The following is a 20,311-nucleotide window of genomic DNA, read 5'->3' as shown; positions in this document are numbered from 1 at the left end:
AGTCACGTATCACTTTATTTCTTTTTTGTTGCAAAAGTTTCCGATCATAGGCGGAAACACAGTCAAGTAAATTTTCAAATAGTGGATATATGATATTTTCAGGAAAGTCAGTAAATAAGTGTTTTTGTTTAGAATTAATTGAGTCAGTTAGTTTCTTTTCCTTAGGACTAAAAAAGTCAATCAAGAGCTTGAGATACTCATGACTGGTGTCTAAGTTGATGCGCTGCCAACGCGCTAACAGTTCTGGAAAGTCAGTGCCTTGGCTAGGCATACAGAATACTCTCAAACCACGAGGCACTATATGGTGGTCAAGACAGTATCTGAAATGGGCACGCTGTGCCTGTAAACGTTTTAGTTTAAGGAAGTCCTTCTCAATGTCGTCCAGCGCTTGGTAAAGCGCCTGCATGTCTACTGTCGCTCTGTTGATGTCAGCTGAGCTTGCTTCATCAAGCACAAACCAAGAAGGGTTGGAAATTCCATTCAAATATTTACGAAATCTGGTTTCGAGTGTTTCTCTGCCCCGGTGTTCACTTCTGGGCACATAATCTAATTCTATGCTTGACATTTTCTCGATAGTCACAAAATTAGCATTGTAGTAGACAACTACAAGCGCTGGATGACATTGAGAAGGACTTCCTTAAACTAAAACGTTTACAGGCACAGCGTGCCCATTTCAGATACTGTCTTGACCACCATATAGTGCCTCGTGGTTTGAGAGTATTCTGTATGCCTAGCCAAGGCACTGACTTTCCAGAACTGTTAGCGCGTTGGCAGCGCATCAACTTAGAGACCAGTCGTGAGTATCTCAAGCTCTTGATTGACTTTTTTAGTCCTGAGGAAAAGAAACTAACTGACTCAATTAATTCTAAACAAAAACACTTATTTACTGACTTTCCTGAAAATATCATATGTCCACTATTTGAAAATTTACTTGACTGTGTTTCCGCCTATGATCGGAAACTTTTGCAACAAAAAAGAAATAAAGTGATACGTGACTTGAATGATTTTAAACTAGGTCAAGTGTTTGTTTGGCAGAGACAAAACAATGATAGACTAGCTACTAATGTATATGAGGGTCAGACAAATGTTAATACTGTACAACCTACTAGAATGAATGTAACTAATACATATACGAGAAATGCTGGTAGTAATAGAGGTTCAGCGTTCTACAGATGTTCCTGACAGTCTGAATATGCCTAATAATGTTAATTTGAATGGTTTAGATAATAGCAAATCTACTTATGGCTCACAACCTGATAGTAATGAAGAAGAGAGATCTAGTATTGTAAATACAAATAATAATATAGAGATTGCAATAAGTGATGCACCTTGCAATGAATTAAATGATTCTAATGATGTAATTAGGTTAGTGCATTCCAGCACAGGAAAGCATTAATCTATACCCTGAAGTTAATGTTGTTAAGAACAAACCTTCAGTTACTTCAGAGCCAGCAGTTAGACCTAAAACAAAGGAAGCTAATCAGCATGTAGCTGATGCCAATTTAACTCTCCCTTTACCCATGCGCATGGACAAAGGCCCAAGGAGGTCACGTTCCATGAGCAGGGGAAGGCAAAAGAGGAAATTGTCAGAAGACTCTCTACACAATACCACGATAAAGAAAATGTGGGTAAAGAAAAGGTAGTGTTCAACCTTTCTTCTGTTGAATTAACTGACTCTGACATCTTTTTGTTAAGTAAGGGCCTGAATTATATACCTAAGACAACTGGCTGCCTTACTGATACAATTATGGATTTAAGAATATTTTGTAGAAATTTAATGTCGAAATATAATTTCAGGGATAAGGATAGCACTGTCAGAGAAGGCCCTATATTCAAGAATCTTAGTGATTATGTACCCGTAAATCACCCTCTAGTAGAGGCTTTTTTGAAAGTAACTGAGGAAGAGTTGCATCACTACTATGAAACTAAGACATATAATAAATTAAAGAAATCAGATAATTTAACATTCAATGAAAGAAAAAGCTTGAATAACCTGCAATTAAATAAGAATATTGTAGTTAGGCCAGCAGATAAAGGTTCTGGTGTTGTTGTCCTGGACAAAGAACATTACATGAATGCTATGCATGATATGTTACAAGACAAATTTTATGGTATCATTAATACATCAGATGTTCATGACACCTGTAGGTATGTATTTGATACCCTTACTGATATTTACAAAAGTAATTTAATTGATAGAAATACCTATGAATACCTTATGGTTGAGAAACCAATGTTGCCTCTAATTTATGGACTTCCTAAGTTACATAAAGACTTAAGTAACCCACCAATGAGGCCCATTGTATCTGGAAGAGGGTGGGTTACTGAACATTTATCAGTATTCATAGAGAAGCATTTAAGACCCATTTTGAATAAAAATAAATTTGTCTTACGTGACACAAAGCAATTTTTGGTAGACCTCTATGAATGCATCACACATTGTGACAATATTAATGCTTGTTATTTTGTCACCCTAGATATACAGTCCTTGTTCACTGTAATACCCAATGAACTAGGTTTAACTTTTGTCATGAATTATTTAAAAGAATGTAGTGACTATTCTGAATTGTTGATAGATCTGATTGTCCATTTTCTTGAACTTGTGCTTTATAATAACATGTTTATGTTTGATGATAAGATTTTTAAGCAACATGAAGGCGTAGCAATGGGCACTCCTTGTGCCAACAGCTACGACAACATGTTTCTAGCATTTTGGGAACAAGAAGTTTTGTTTAAAGAAAAGTTTTTTAAGGAATATGTCATCTTCTTTCGTAGATTTGTAGACAATGTCTTTTTTCTATGGAATGGAACAGTAGATAACTTAGAAAAGTTTTCAAACATCATGAATAGCTTGACAAATTGTTTGAAATTCACTATGCAATACTCCTATGAGAAAGTGGTGTTCCTAGATGTTTATGTAGAAAGGTTACACAATGGTCTCATCAACACAGGGGTATATCGGAAACCTTGTCACAGCAACATGTTACTACATAGGACAAGTATGCACCCACCCCACATTTTTAAAAATATAATTAAAGGACAATCTTTAAGATGTTCTAGGCTAAATCCGTCAGAAATAGGCTTAGAAAAAGATCTGTCATGTTTACGAAATAGATTAAAGAATAGGGGCTACAAAATGAAATAGATCAATACACTACTGAAGCCCTCAATTCACGTGATGCTAGAGGTAAACCTTATTTTGGTCCAGTACAGGATATCATTAGAACTGATATTTCTTCAACACCCTTGAATGTCAAATTTGCAACAAGTTATACAACAGACTTATTTGAAGTCAAGAATATCATATGTAAACATTGGGATATACTAAAGGCTGATGAAGAGATTTCTAACATAGTTGGCAAAGAACCCTCTTTTATATATAGGAACAGAAACAACTTAAAAGGACTCCTATGTTATCCTAAGAAAGCTATACAGCATGTTAGTTCAGGACATACAGAAAAATGTGGTCATTGTAATTTCTGTTGTTATATTGACAGCAATACCACATTTATCCATCCAGATAATGGTAAAACATTTTATTTTAGAACACATGCAAATTGTATGACACCTAACGTTGTTTACCTGGCAGTTTGCAAAATATGTTCATCATTTTATGTGGGTAAGACGAACCGCCCACTACGTGACAGGATAAGAGAGCATATTTATAACATCAGAAAAAGTAATACACAGAATGCTTTAGCCAAGCACACTGTCTTACACAACACTCAACATGAATTTCAATTTAGGGTACTAGAAGTAATAGAACCTAATGCAAGAGGAGGTAACATAATGACATATACAGAGGAGAAGGAAAACAACTGGATTATTTTGCTAAGAGCAGATAGAGGCTCAGGACTAGATGACAAAGTCTCTATCAAACCTGTACTTAGAAAACGCAGACACATAAAGATATGAGAATATTTAGTCATTTTAAATTGTAATAGATATATATAAATAATTTTTATAATGCATTTTAATAACAAGAAAACTTTTATAAAAGTTTTATACTATCATTTGTTGTATTCAAAGGATGCGCTTTTTTAAATGGAGCTAGTTTTTTATATATATATTTTTATATGATTAGTAGCAGTAATGAATGCACTGATATACTTTTGTATTTGCTGCTTTAAATGTTAAGTGAACTAATTGATGTGTGATGATGATTGGTTCATTTGAATTGTACTCACCATGTGCTTTAGTATTTAAACTGTCTATGTTAAGCAAACATTGTGATCTGATGAAGCTATTTTTAGCTTAAAGCGCTTATCCATTGTTTTACTAATAAAAGTATCTGGCTTTGAATATTAGATTTGACCCTTGCTTTTGCTCTTGTGCTACGTTTTTTATTATAAAGAAAAATGGTGGCATGCACCTAGCATATGGCATGCTGCAACAGTTAATATTCAGTCTAAGTGCATGTTTCATTTCCTTTGCTTCTCATCTATTATCATAGGCCTTGAAAGCAAACACATCAATAAAGATGCCTATAAATGTATTTCCTTCACCACTGTTGACCAAATCCTTATATGTTATTCTGTATGGATCTTTAGGGTTAATCATGTCAAATACTTCATCCTAAAAAAAAATCAAATAAAATAAAATGTTACAAAACCACATCTTTAATTGAGTTTAATTTAATCTTTTATGCATAATACAATCTGAATGTATCAACTTTAATGTAACTTTCAAACTTTAAAATCAACAAATAACGCATCTTAGAAGAGTTCATGACAAACATCAGGACTACTCAGACCAAGTTATTAAGATGATAAAGAATTTTCACTGTTCTCTAAATACTGTGTTGATGTGACTGCAGAATTGTTTGTGTAAGTTTATTTTGCAGCTGCTACTTAATGCTTAGATAAGACTATTAATTGAGTCATTTGAATGTATATGTGATTGATCTGTTGATATTACATAGTATCTTCAGAACATATATTGTGCCATGCATTATTTAGTCTGTTGATGATATCAGTATTTTCTGGAACTTGTTTAGGTTTAAACAGTGAAATAAAGACTAAGGAGGGTTATTCAGAAAGCTTGGCTCAGAGGTGATTAAAAGTGCCTTACAGCTGTGCTGCAGTAGCACTGAAATTAATTTGGAATTCAGAGAAGTGTAAAAGCCACACAGAACAAAAGATCATTAACAACACATCTGCATGTCTTTGAATCAAACACCTAACACAGTTGAAACTGTTTTAGTGTTTTCCCCACTAACCCACACTAGTCTGCTGCACAGGCACCTATAGACAAACAGACACAGAACCACATGCATAGGCACACAGAAAAACAGAGTCTCTCTCACACTGTCTCTCTCCTACTCACACACACACACACACACACACACACACACACACACACACACACACACACACACACACATATATATATATATATATATATATATATATATATATATATATATATATATACATATATACACACACACACACACACACACACATATATATATATATATACACACACACACACACACACACACACACACACACACACACACACTCACACACGCACACACAAACACACACACTCAAAGGTACTAGCATGTCCCTACACTTGCATGTGTGTATGTGGCCTCACACACTCACACAAACACTTGATGGTACAGTCATATTCGTGCCCCTACTCACACACACACACACACACACACACACACACACACACACACACACACACACACACACACATAAACTCAAAGGTACTAGCATGTCCCTACACTTGCATGTGTGTATGCGGCCTCACACATTCGCACAGCCAAACACTTGATGGTACAGTCATATTCGTGCCCACACACACACACACACACACACACACACACACACACACACACACACACATACGATCATGTCCCTACACTTGCATGTGTGTATGCGGCCTCACACACTCACACAGACAAACACTTGATGGTACAGTCATATTTATGCCCCTACTCACACACACACACACACACACACACACACACACACACACACACACACACACACACACACACACACACACACACACGATCATGTCCCTACACTTGCATATGTGTATGCGGCCTCACACACTCACACAGACAAACACTTGATGGTACAGTCATATTCGTGCCCGTATACACACACACACACACACACACACACACACACACACACACACACACACACACACACACACACACACACACACACACACACACACAGCCTTGCACTATTTACCTACTGAAGTGTGGGCAGCAATGAGTATGAACTGTAAAACTGCATGTTCAGTCTCACAGTGCTCTGCTCTGAAATAGTGCAACACAGCTTGTCTCTGAATTGCTCTGCATCACTATTTACATCCTTTTGTATGTCTCTCAAGGTAGAGCACATGGGTAATTTACATTAGTCATTCTCCCAGAGTGCTGCATTTGCATGTGGTGCTATCCAGCAGACCACTTAGTAATCCTACTAGAAACATATTTATGCAGTGCTGTCAGTGTTTCTGAATACCCCCCACACACACACACACACACACACACACACTCTTTGACCAAATTCAATCTGTAACTTTAATGTTTGGCACTTTATAATGTTAGCAGGTTGTAAATTTAATATCCTATCATTTGTTATGATATAGCCAAAGAGTTGTAGTATATTTGTTTACTATATTATGCAATGACAAAGGTGAGTTAGGCATGAATTGCCTAACTGTAAACCACAATAAAATACATTAAATAAATCCTAATAGCTTTATTCCTTATGAGACATTCTTCCCTCACCATGCAATCATTTTACTCTAAAGTTAGAGCCAAATGATGACTTATTACAGTGATGGTTTATCGGAACTCAATGCCTGATGTTCATGGGTAGTATACATCAGGGACGTAGAGCTTATTCTGCCTTTCTTTTCTTTTTTTTTTGGTTTTGTTTACTAGTGAGATCACACCACGTGTATTTTTGAAGGTCTTACCTCAAGGGAATGATGACAAAAAAAGAAAGAGAGATACAGAACTGTGACAGCAAGGAGAGGTTGTAGGCAGCTGTTATATGGAGTTCATAAGAAAGAGAAAGGAAGACTGATCTGAGTATACAGAATTCGTAGATGAAGGACAGAAGGGGAAGAACTGGGGACGAAAATGGAGAATGGAAGGATCATGTTTGGTAACAAAAGGCATTCAGAGACAGTCTACAGCTGCCCATGAATCTTTTCCATCCTGGACTGAAAGGATAATGCTCTATGCAATCTGATTGAAAATGAATTCATGGGCGCTATTTATTAACCAGGCAGCTGGGCTAGTTTACTGAGCACTTTTCAGGGACAACCCATTCTAATACTAAAACTTCAGCAATGACAACAGTGGTACAATAGTCCAACATTCATTAGTAATGCCAAAGTAAATCATCTGACTGCAACCAAAGTAATATTAAGCAGATGCTAAATTCTGGTCCCTACATAAACAGAAAACAGAGAAAAAAAAGACAGTTATTCAAAATGAGTGGGAAATAAGAAGAATTATCCACAACCAGTTTTATTATCATCAGTGCCTGGCACAATGAAGTAACATGATTAACGTTCACTGTCTACTAGATGCACAACTTGCAATAAACATTAACACAGATATGTGTATGGGGAAATAGCCTGATGCTATCGCACCTTTTTGTTTTTGCACATAAAAACTGTAGACTCTACAGAGTTAGCACTAAATTCTTAGGAATAAAAGCTAACAAGCATCCAAAAAGAGGAGCAGTTAAGATACATAAGTAATTCTTATTACAACTCTGAAGTGCTGACAGAAAATTAAAATTAGCTCTGTTCCTTTTGAATAGTTAATCACTAATGTAGAGATGTTTGAGGCACAGAATTCTCATGTTCAATAACCTAAATTTAAGGTAGGCCATACACTTTCCCTGTGTCTCCCCAAATTTCAAGTGCTTAAAACATCAAAAAAAAGCTCAATACTTCAATCTGGCAAAAATGTTATTTAACTGTCTATTGGGGGAGCTTTCCACATGGAGATGGATTTGTCCCCTCAGCACCCTTATTTAATTACACAAACATCACAGTCACGCAACCATAGAGTGCATAGGAAAAAAAATTGATGCTTCACAAATGGAAACCCTAATTTTTCTGTAATGAATTCTGATAACCAGGTTGAACATCAGCAAGTTAAAATCAACAAGCTGAAACCTTATCTACTACAGAATTATCCACTGGTAAGGTAAAGGGGAGATACAGTTTCCCATAGTTATAACACAAACGTTAAATCTCACTGACATTATAAAGCTCTGCAGGAAATAAGAAAAAAGATTCAGCCTTCTTTTATTACTAGACTGCTATACATACTTTCTGCAATTATATATTTAATTCTATTACATTTCAAAAGCTTCAGTACTATATATAAAAGAAAGAGTTTATAATGTACCTTGACATCAAGGAAGGAAATTTGCTCCCAACCTCGTTCACTCAGCTTCTCTTGAATACCCTGTCAAGAGTACAGAACTTTTGTTAAAAGATGTTTGTGCAACAGTTTGTTTTCACAAATAAACAAAATATACAACAAGAGGTCATCACAGTACCGAAGTCTGCTGCTTGCTTTAACCACTAAGCACCATTTGTTCAGGTTTCTCATGACATTAGCAGAAAAACAACATATGTTTATTCTCCAGGTTTGTGTACTATCAAGAAGGCTAAAAACAAAAACTTTTAATTGCATTTAGGTCATTCAGTCCCTATACTTTTTTACTGGACTGAAATGTAACCTCCCTTTGTCTTATTTATTCAAGAGTATAAATGCTGAGCTCTGTTAGTCTCTGCTGGCATAGCTTCAGTTGCAGGTTGCACACAATGTTTGCTGTTTTCTTCTGAACTGCCACTATCCTGTCTGCAGTCTTACAATGATGAAGTCTACAGAAATGTACACAGTACTCCAGGTAAGGTCTTACTGTCTGCAGGTAGAGTTTAAGAACTTCTTTCTAACTCTAGATAAACCTCAGTTGCATAGCTTATTCATCCAGTATGTCTACTCCTAGACTTTTTCTACTCCTACTCCCCCCCCCCATTTTTTTTTTTTGCTTCCTAGTGGTACTACTTTGATTTCTTGCACTAAAGTTAATCTCTCATTTTTAGGCCTCCTCCTGCTGAGAATCACATTTTACCTACCACTTTCTGTATATCAGGACTGTAGCACTATTTTCTTTTCTGTCCTTCTTCAGTGCCTCCTACGCACATTGAAAAAGAAAGATTCCAGTACTGATCCCAAGTGACCTCTTTATCTTAGTGGACATAATTTACCAGAATTCTAGGTCCTACTTCCTAACTAAAGTAAACTGTAATGTGTTGTCTAATTAATGTAGGCTTGTCTGTGTTGCATCCTGGAACTCACGTTCCTATTTTTCTAACTTGCTCTTTAAGCTATTGTGTCAAACTGAGAACTATGCTCTACTGAAGTCTGACCAGATTTTTACCAACAGCTTTTTTATACACTACAGAAAGTGCTTCTTTAAAAATGTACAGAACAATATAACTTTTTTGTATTTGTACACTTTTTTGCCTCCTCCCCCATCTGCCAACCATCGGGCTAATCACCACAACTTTGTCCATTTGTTTCTGACCAGGCCAGAGCCAAAACAGTTCATGCAGCATCCAGGCAGCCATTTGTGAGACTGTCTCTAATATCCCCTCTGTGTACACTTGGGGAGGGCCATGCAATGAGTGCAGCATGGGGTTATCACCTGCTTTGGCAAATGACACAGCCTCTCAAACAGTCCCCTCCCACCCATTTAGAGTAGAGCCTAATAGGATATTCAGCAGTGGGAGATACATCCCAATGTATGCCTATCAATCTCCCCTGGAAAGGTAATCAGACAATGCTTCTTCACTCCTCTCCCTCCTCTGGCTGGCTCATGCAGTGCCTGTGTCACGATCAGAACCCATGCTGGCTAGATCCTGGTCAGGAGTCCATCATTCTATACCAGAGGGTTGTCTGTGACCTTGTTGTTTGAAATTTGTGCTACTTTGGGTCCACTTTCCTACTGTCTTCCTCAAAGAAAATATTTGATATCCCTGCTTAAATTTGTCATTCTTCCTCTGACTTGTTAAGTTTTTTTAAGTAACAAGAATGCCTTTATGCCTTCAACTTTATTCTATAATCTTATTAAATCCATTGCAGTGTTTACATTCTAAATGAAAGCTCCCACATGCAGTTAATATATTAGAAGATGTTTTTGGTGCAATTCAGTTGATAAGTCATCAGAAATGAAATACAACTTTCTTTTATCATAGTAACAAACAATAACATTTACATATATTTGACTGGAAACTTTGCCCAAATCAACTGCCTACTTGTGAATGGAAAATACAGTCAGTGGCACCACAGTTTAACAGCAGAAATAATGTCTCCCACTAAATGTATATTTAAATAGGATCCATGTTACCTGATCCTGGGAATGCATCAGAGTGACACAGACAGGTCTCTGCAGAGAGATTTCTGATTTATTATTTATTTTTATTTTACATTTGTTAACCAGGTTAGTCTGGCTGAGCTTTTGGCTCATTTTCAGCAGAGACCCGGGGAGAAAAGCTCATTAGGATTAGAAAACAATTTATTAAATTTTAGTAACATAGGAGTAACAATCTGCTATAGGGATCTTACAAGCAGAGACCTGGAGAGAAAAAAAGCTCCTCAGGCAATTCAGTTATACAGAGTATTAACAACTGGCATTAGAAACTCTGTTTGGAGCATGACTGCCATCTGCAAGTAGTGAAGCTGAATTGTTATTAATAATGCCACAACAGCTTACCAAATAATGGTCTGGGAGTACAACATCTGACTTTGAACAACTCTGGAACTGCTTAGTTAGCAATCTTTAAAGTCTTGCATGTTCAGTTTTCTCAGTAGTCTTTCAGATTGGGATAAGACTGAGATGGGGAAGAATAGCATAGGTTTTCCACTGAGCTTCATGAACAGCCTGTCTGTACCAGTTTTAAAACTCACCCTTTCTAAAGTGCTAAACAGGACTGAATAAGAAAAGACTTTCTCCAGATCTTCTTCATAGGATAAAATGGAAAGAAATGTGAAAAACTGGTCAGACTTGCCTGAAGAATTCATGCTAAGAATATCTCTAGGAATTGAGGCATCAGCACCTAAAAAAAAAGGTGTTCCCTCAGGCCCCTGCCTTGTTATCACCAAGGGTGCCTAAACAATAATTAGCATAGTGCCCTAAAGTGTCTGCTGGATTCTCAATTGGCTGACAGTACATAGAGACCATTATGTAAAAGGCCTCAACCCATACTCCTGCCATGTGACAACATCCTGGAAGGTAACGCTAAAGAGGCTAGATGTTGAAAGGGGGTTCCTGACAGAACCCTTGAGTTCCTTCTTAGAGCTGCCAAGATAAAACAAATGTACCAGCAGTCACAGAATCTTTTAGCTAACCTCCCTGCCATAGCAGTGATGTCACCATTAATCCGCAGGGGAATGACTGCTGCTTTTCCAGGCATTCCCTAAAATCTGCCATCTTTCCTTTTCATTTTAGTCAACTAGGGAGCCCTGAAACTTCTTGATCATTTCCTTAAACAACAACCAATCAATGTTGATCATGTGACAAAAATAATTAAAAACTGTAATCCACATGTAGCTCCTGGAAATATACTCTTTGCTAGCCCCCATCTGAAGGTCTAGCTTCCCTGCATGATAGGCCTGGGTTCAGCAATTGTGGCTTGGCTTGGAAGCAATGAACGTGAGAAGACATAGCATCCAGTGCAGACCTGTTTTGGAAATAGGTCAAATCCTCCACAAAATAATAAATCTGACTTACCTTTTTTGGGGACTGGAGGAATGTGCCACATAGAATTAATGGTATCACAATATGAATCCATCACTGGGGACAGTAAAATAACATGGCAGCTGGTTCTGGCACTACCCCTACCTCAAGCAAGTACCTTCCAGCCATGTCCAAACCCATATGAGAAGAGCCACCTGTGTGCTATATCATTCTGAGAAATTACTTTAAAGAAAGATTTTTTAGGGCAAATTCTGTGGACTGAGACACTCAGTCTGCCACATCCCCAGAATCAGGGTCTTAAGAAGAAGGTAAGCATCCTCTAAGAGAAAAAAAGCCTTGCTGTATTTACAGAAGAACACAATGATTAGATATTTTCCTTGAAAGAGCTTTGTCTTGAATGATTTTCCTTCTTTTCTTTGTTTCTTTGTTGCTAAGGAAATGAGGTAGAAAAAGAACAAAAATGTTGATCAGAACAGTGGGCCTTCTATCCCAAGGATTCATGCAGCTCAGACTGCTGTCTACTTGTCATGTGTCTGCTACTGGGACCAGTGCAGGTGCTCAGTTTCTAGAACTGGGACAGGTGCCGGTGGCTAGTGACTAGCAGTGAGACAGGAAGCAGTGCCTGATGCCTGGGAATTGGGCAGCTGCCAATGCCTGGTGTTGGCAATGAGACAGCTGTCAGTGCTTGATATCTGCTACTAAGATAGGTGCCAGAGCCTGGAGTCTGATGCTGAGGGAGATGCTGAATGTCTGACTTGAAGCTTCTAGAAAAGGTCTTGTTAAAACTGTATAATCCAAAGGCTGCTGTTGCTCAGTTGTCAGGATTACATCAGAAACATCAAGAAAATATGAGAAACTAAGGATGGTGCTCTTGAATTCTACACTTCCCATAGGTCTTCAAGAAGCACAATCACATCCTTTCTTCTGGTGCTGATGCATGACCTGTGCCTGCTTATGGAATTCTTGGGAAGCCTGTGCTTTATTACAGACCTGAAAAACATGTTTATGAACACTGAAATGGGAAGGTCACAAGTTCACTTTAGTTGATATTTCTTTTCAATGGGTCAGCCTTACGCTGCACGTTAACTGTACTGTGGAATCAAAGAAGGAAAGGTGAGTTTTATTTTTGTTTATAACTCTCCCTTTTCTCAGAGTTGGTATATGTAGAAATATCAGAGGAACAGAGGCTTGGGAGAAAGTCCCTCTGCAGCAGTTTTTTGTTATTGTGTGTTTTGTGATCAGTCAATGACCTTCTAAGAATGTATACATATTAGTTTAGATTAATTGCATGCCAGCTAAATGCCACATATTTAATCCAAGGTAATCCTGAATTCAAACTCAGCCATCAAAAGCTCCACTCTTGGGTCACTGCACTTATGTGCACAGTTTTCCTGTTAGCTGGATTTTAAAATCTGTTGAAGATGGACTAGAGATCTATAAGCAGGAGAAATGGAAAATTACTTAATCAGAAGATAGCAAAACAATATCAAGTTTCAGAGACTGGTCAGCCATTCAAAAGGGAAGGAGTTTTGTACAGCCTGTCTGCACTAACAATGTTTGCTACAGGTCCCCGTACCACAAGTAGCCTGGAGTTAGGGGAAAGAGTTTTGTACAGCCTGTCCACACTAACAATGTTTGCTACAGGTCCCTGTACCACAAGTAGCCTGGAGTTAGGGGAAGGAGTTTTGTACAGCCTGTCCACACTAACAATGTTTGCTACAGGTCCCTGTAGCACAAGTAGCCTGGAGTTAGTGGAAGGAGTTTTCTACAGCCTGTCCACACTAACAATGTTTGCTACAGGTCCCTGTAGCACAAGTAGCCTGGAGTTAGGGGAAGGAGTTTTCTACAGCCTGTCCACACTAACAATGTTTGCTACAGGTCCCTGTAGCACAAGTAGCCTGGAGTTAGGGGAATGAGTTTTGTACAGCCTGTCCACGCTAACAATGTTTGCTACAGGTCCCTGTACCACAAGTAGCCTGGAGTTAGGGGAAGGAGTTTTGCACAGCCTGTCCACACTAACAATGTTTGCTACAGGTCCCTGTAGCACAAGTAGCCTGGAGTTAGTGGAAGGAGTTTTCTACAGCCTGTCCACACTAACAATGTTTGCTACAGGTCCCTGTAGCACAAGTAGCCTGGAGTTAGTGGAAGGAGTTTTCTACAGCCTGTCCACACTAACAATGTTTGCTACAGGTCCCTGTAGCACAAGTAGCCTGGAGGTAGGGGAAGGAGTTTTGTACAGCCTGTCCACACTAACAATGTTTGCTACAGGTCCCTGTACCACAAGTAGCCTGGAGTTAGGGGAAGGAGTTGTGTACAGCCTGTCCACACTAACAATGTTTGCTACAGGTCCTTGTACCACAAATAGCCTGGAGTTAGGGGAAGGAGTTGTGTACAGCCTGTCCACACTAACAATGTTTGCTACAGGTCCCTGTAGCACAAGTAGCCTGGAGGTAGGCGAAGAAGTTTTGAACAGCCTGTCCACACTAACAATGTTTGCTACAGCTCCCTCTAGCACAAGTAGTCTGGAGTTAGGGGAAGGAGTTTTGTACAGCCTGTCCACACTAACAATGTTTGCTACAGGTCCCTGTAGCACAAGTAGCCTGGAGTTAGGGGAAAGAGTTTTGTACAGCCTGTCCACGCTAACAATGTTTGCTACAGGTCCCTGTACCACAAGTAGCCTGGAGTTAGTGGAAGGAGTTTTCTACAGCCTGTCCACACTAACAATGTTTGCTACAGGTCCCTGTACCACAAGTAGCCTGGAGTTAGTGGAAGGAGTTTTCTACAGCCTGTCCACACTAACAATGTTTGCTACAGGAGTTTTGTACAGCCTGTACACACTGACAATGCTTATTGCAGGTCCCTTTACCACATGTAGCCTGGAGTTAGGCTCATAATGGTGTAGTTTGTACTCTGGTAGGAAGACTAGAGGCATGTTTAGAGGTGGTACAGATCTCTTTGCCTTTGGAAGTCACTTTGTACTTTTTTCTCTTTGCCTCTTGCTTTTAAGCATTTATGCTCATGATTCTGCTTCAACATGTACCAGCTCAGTTCCGTGACTTTGAATCAGTCTAGCTAAAGGGCAATAGGATGAAAGAAGAAAAACAGTTTCCCTTCTGTTATCCATGAGGTTATACTTTGCCTGACAAAGTGGAGTACAGCACTCTGGCTTTGCACTAGTCAGTCACTGTCTAACCTAAGACAAGACAGTTGGCAATGCTGTAGGCAAAGTTCTCAAGCAGACATGAGGAAGAGTTTGCCATGTGCAGTGGTACTTAATATTCATGAGCTTTAGTGACAGTGGTCACCGATGTAGGTAACTGACGGCATGCATCAAAACTTATTGAAGAAGGAAACTTGTACAGCTTATATATGAAGATACAAAACTCTTGGTGGGAAAAAAATTAAGGAAACATACATGCATCGCTCTTTATGTACTGAAATATTAAGGTTATGTTACTACTGCGATGGCAAGTGAAGGAATTCTGAAAAATGTAGAGTTAGTGACTAAAATGTGCAGCAGGGAAGGTAATCCCTTACTAATATACTACAGAACAGATTCCAAAGTAAAATTCTCCAGATCCATAGTGTCCTCTGTTTTTGCCATGGCCAACCCCTCCTTAAGCAGCACATTTTCCTAGAATTCACTGGCCAAAATAGAAAGCCCTGCACATTTCTGCATAAAATGCTGCCTTCTACCTGTCTATTGTTCTTGAAAGCCATATGTTGTCCTGCTGGAAATGGACATCCTGATTCATGAGCACTCCATTAGTCTTGGTATTGTCACTGAACAAGATGAGTTTATAATCACCTTGATATATTTTGACATAAATGTCTTATAATGGACTAAGAGAATATAATCCTTGCAGCAGCTCACTGTTTAATGAATATTTTCTAGACAATTCACCCCTAAAAGGCACCTTCATCTTCCATCAGTAACACTCTCCTCTGCAAAAGTATCAGAAAATCTATCAGATTCCTCATATCCATATATGAAAACTCCAGCAAAGCTAAAACTTCCACTGAGTGACATCCCAAACCTCTTGTAACAGAGGCACATGGGATATATGAAAATGACCCTTATAAACATCAGGTGTTTCAGCTAATTGGTGATTCTGAATGCCCATGTCTTGTTTTGTCGTTTTAATGGACAATTTCAGGCCAATAAAGCCAAACCCCACTAGCTGTGGCTATGCATATTTCAGCCTTGTTATGACCGCACAAGCAGAGTGTTTGACTAAGAAACACAGGGCTGTTATACCCAGCTGATGTCCATTATCATTAGAGTCACTGCAAAAATATCCCAAACAACAAACTAAAACAGTAAGTGAGAAGGTCACTGAAAAAACAATCAGTAAAAACAAAATGAAAACTCCAGCAAAGCTAGAACTTGATTGTTTTTTCAGTGACCTTCTCACGTATTGTTTTAGTTTGTTGTTTGGGATATTTTTGCAGTGATCCTAATGATAATGGACATCAGCTGGGTATAACAGCCCTGTGTTTCTAATGCTTAGTCAAACACTCTGCTTGTGCTGTGCTGATAAGGTCATAACAAGGCTGAAATATGCATAGCCATAGCTAGTGGGGTTTGGCTTTATTGGCTTGAAATTATCCATTAAAATTACGAAACAAGTCATGGGCATTCAAAATCGCCAGTTAGCTGAAACACCTGATGTTTATACGGGTCATTTGCATATATCCCATGTGCCTCTGTTACAAGAGGTTTGGGAGGTCACTCAGTGGAAGGTCTAGCTTTGCTAGAGTTTTCATTTTGTTTTTACAGATTGGTTTTCAGTGACTTTCTCACTTATTGTTTTAGTTCATATCCACATATCTCAAAAGTTAAAGTCAGAAGTAACTGTATTGTCATTTATACCTAGACAAGTATAGATTAAATGAGATTCTGAGGAAAAAGCTCATCATGGGACAGACAAAAAAGAAATCACATACATAGAAAGACATAATTTAAAACAACATATAATAATACTACCACCATTTTATAAATCAACTCTACACTTAAGCATATAGCTACATATACAGCTACATATATCTTGTAAATGCATCAGTAACTCTTCTATAAAAGAACATCTTAATGGTTTCAGTAAAAGCCTGATGAATGGCAAAAGGGCAACTTTTAACTTTTGTAATGGAAGTCTGTGTCATACTTACCTTGAACAAGTAGTTCAGGGTGAAGGCATTCAGGCTGCCCTTTTTTTCAATGTCTAGAAGCCTGAAGATGTAATGTAGTGCCGTTGGATTATCCCCACTTGTCATAGCAAGGACAAAATCCAGGTAAGTCTTGTAATCCTAAAGCACATAATACAGGGACAGCATAAGAGCTTGGTTTATAAAGCCAGTACAAAGTTTTAATCCGAGGCAAAAATTAAACTGATTGCTTGACAGTTCCCATTTCCTTCAACTTCTAGTAGATCTCACTGGGACAAAAGCTACAAATAAGCAACAATGTGTATTTTTCAAAAGATATATTATCATTTCCTGAGGCTAGAACTAAAGAAATCAGAACCCTGGCTCATCCCTGAAATGGGTCACGTGTACTTGTGCTCAGAGCATATCACTCATAACAAAGCCTATATTAAACATCTAGGTTTAAATACTATCATAATTATTTAAATTAAATCAGATCTGTGTTTACATATTTTCTTCTCTTTATGTGATGAAAGAACTGAAAACATTTTACGTTGCTCCTACATATCACATCAGACATGATAGAGATAATTATGTACAATAAAGCAATGTTTTAACAACAACCTGCAAAGAGCCTACAACTAATCTTAAAACGAAAGTTAATCTGTATTGTAATCATATTGTGCTGGTAAGATGAATTTGGAATCCTCAACTCTAAAAATGGAAGCTAGTCTGAGGATATGTACTGTTTGTTGTCAGTGCTGTTCCTGACTGCCATTAGCTATATAGAAACTAGCTCACTGTGGTCCCCATTGCTGACTGTGACATGTAAACCATCAGTGGTAGTTAGCAAACATTAAACTGCAAAGTTAAGTACATGAAGCTGTGACAAAATCTTAGCTAAACCTTTTCAGTGAGTTGTCTGCCTTCTTTGATTTTCTTCTGCAAATCATCAGCTTTTCCTAAACATAACAGGTCACAAGGAAATATTCTAATACTTAATTACTTAATGTTATCATTTGAACTGTCCCACATGTTTTAAATTTCAGATTAAAACTGAAACCGATAAAGAAAAACTAGTAAATGGAATTTAAAGGAGTGGAAAGCACAAAACAGAGTTTTAGAAAAAAAAATAGAAATACAGCAAATTAAATGTGGTACAAATAAAATACTCGTGCAAAAATGAATACAGCTTGGAAGTAAACTATCTGTTGCAAACAGCAGCAATAACAATAAAGAAAAATTGTGTGAGTATAGTCATATGAGATGCTTTAAAATTAAGCAAGCAATGTGAAAAGCAATAAGAAAAATATAAAACGAGAATGCATAAGAAAATGAAAATTAGGAGAAAGAGAAAGGATGGAGGCAATTTATGTTTTAGATCAAACTTTCAACCAGTTCCTTTGCCAACAAACAATAGGAAACATACTTGGTAATTTATTCTAGGCACTCCTGTCACTTAGCTCTGGTCCTCTTGACATGCTCCTACACAAAGTTCCCAGTGCTACCATGTACTGAAAAATACTGCCCCCTACTGGTGTTTCCTTTATGGGGTGTAAATGTTGACTATCAGGTAAACAGTGGTAAGTGTTTGCATGCTTAGCTGTGATGCCCCTACCCTATATTCAGTGTACCCGAGCAGACTGCTTAGAACACACACACCTGTAGGTACTCAGCCAGAGGTCCTACCTTACAGAGTATAGGTTAGCAAGACCCAGCAAAATACCACACTTCTTGTCCTTACATTAAATTTCATAAGAATATTTCAAACCATTTTGATGATTTATTATTATACATACAGACATTTAATACTGTGCAAAACAACTAAAGAGGTTAGGTATATGGAGCATGTAAATGACAGAGTAACAGTGCAGAATAAAGATATTTTCTTCAGAGAAATGGTGAAGGATCCTTGGAACAGTCAGCTAGCAATGCTGAAATAAGAGTGTCAGAGAATTCAACAGTGTATAATGCAGGCAGAACAGAACCACATCAATGTGAAACAGTTAAAGAAAGATAAGAAAGAGGATGTCTGAAAACATCTTCACACACACAAATTATAGGTAGGTTTCGTGTTAGGTGTGTACTGCTACATTTCTATGCACATATATTCTGTGGTACTGAACAGAAACTTCAAATGGAATTATAATTTGACAAAACAAAACACAACAAAAAAGAGAGAAAAAGATCTAACTAGTCAAACTATGCAAGTAAACTGGTGTAAACCTGTGAAAACAATTAATACAGGGAGTTCCCAGCCTTAAGCAGACACAGCATGAAAGAGGGGATTAGACGGTTGCTCTTTCTTCATTACAGATGTTCTATTACTAATGGTAAAACAGCAAACAGCTGAAGAAAAAGGGTGGATTTCCTGACTGTGTACTTTACGGTCATGTATTTATAATACTGTGTACTTATAATTTGTATTTTCTGTTAAATGCTATATCTATGTGCTAGGAGATGGACAGACCATCATATCCCATGTTATGTGCTATATCTATGTGCTAGGAGATAGACAAACCATCATATCCCATGTTAAGTGATCTTGAGCAGACCACTGGCCTGAAGAATCACCTGTCTTGCCCTTAATATCTTAACTAAAATAATATGTATGTATGTATGTACACATATGCATCACTGCTAAAATATTTACTCTATAACTCATCCTAACAAATAAGTTATTTCTGTATGGTACTCAAGTATTCCAGGATGTATGTCACACCTGATTTGTAAATGCCTGTTCCACTTAGATCATCTCACCCATCCAGTTTGCAAACAACAGCAAATAAAGATTAACATTTATTCCATAAACTATCACATTACAATGTTATGAAAATTAGAAATACCTTTCTTCTTTAATAAATCAAATTTCTGAAATGATTATCTGTAAGAATATAAAAAGTGTATTACCATTTCCCCATTAGAGGTGAGACATTCTTGGAACACTCTGTCTAGAAACACATTTGTGAGGGATCCCATCCCATAATGAGACAGCTCATCTCTACTGAGCGTTCCATTACAATCCTTATCAAGATCTAAATACTGGACTAAAAAAAAAATTATTGAGATGAAAAGCAAGTTCATGGTCAAATCTATTTATTATTTTAGATTAATAAGCACATATAAGATTAGTTAATAATTGTGAGATTATATTACAGTAAAAATAAAAGACTGGATATTAACTAGACATGTTCATGCACACACACATACACACACAGACACACACACACACACACACACACACACACACACATGTATAATATATATTATATACATCTTTTCATCACAAACTCACATTAATGAAACTAGAAGAAGTTGTGAAAATACATTGACCACACAATTTTTGTGGGGGGCAAGCCCCTGCACCCCACATCCTGATTTTGTTAATACACATGCACAACAAT

At 37.7% G+C, this 20,311-nt stretch overlaps 1 protein-coding gene across 1 annotated transcript in view; it reads right to left on the bottom strand.

Moving 5' to 3' along the window:
* Positions 1 to 4,437: 4,437 nt before the first annotated feature.
* The window catches only part of LOC122816239 (serine/threonine-protein phosphatase 2A regulatory subunit B'' subunit gamma-like), a 161,389-nt gene continuing 145,515 nt past the window's right edge, over positions 4,438 to 20,311 (bottom strand). Inside the window, exons 8-11 of the mRNA XM_044088982.1 lie at positions 19,818 to 19,954; positions 16,932 to 17,069; positions 8,405 to 8,464; positions 4,438 to 4,575 (exon numbers count right to left, since the gene is read on the bottom strand). Of these exons, the coding sequence (XP_043944917.1) occupies positions 4,438 to 4,575; positions 8,405 to 8,464; positions 16,932 to 17,069; positions 19,818 to 19,954 (473 nt within the window). The remainder of the gene's footprint in view (positions 4,576 to 8,404; positions 8,465 to 16,931; positions 17,070 to 19,817; positions 19,955 to 20,311) is intronic.

Source organism: Protopterus annectens, chromosome 12.part0 (genome assembly GCF_019279795.1).
Source record: "Protopterus annectens isolate FY-2018-M chromosome 12.part0, PAN1.0, whole genome shotgun sequence".
Lineage (NCBI taxonomy): Eukaryota > Metazoa > Chordata > Ceratodontiformes > Protopteridae > Protopterus > Protopterus annectens.
This window is presented reverse-complemented; position numbering and strand designations above follow the sequence as displayed.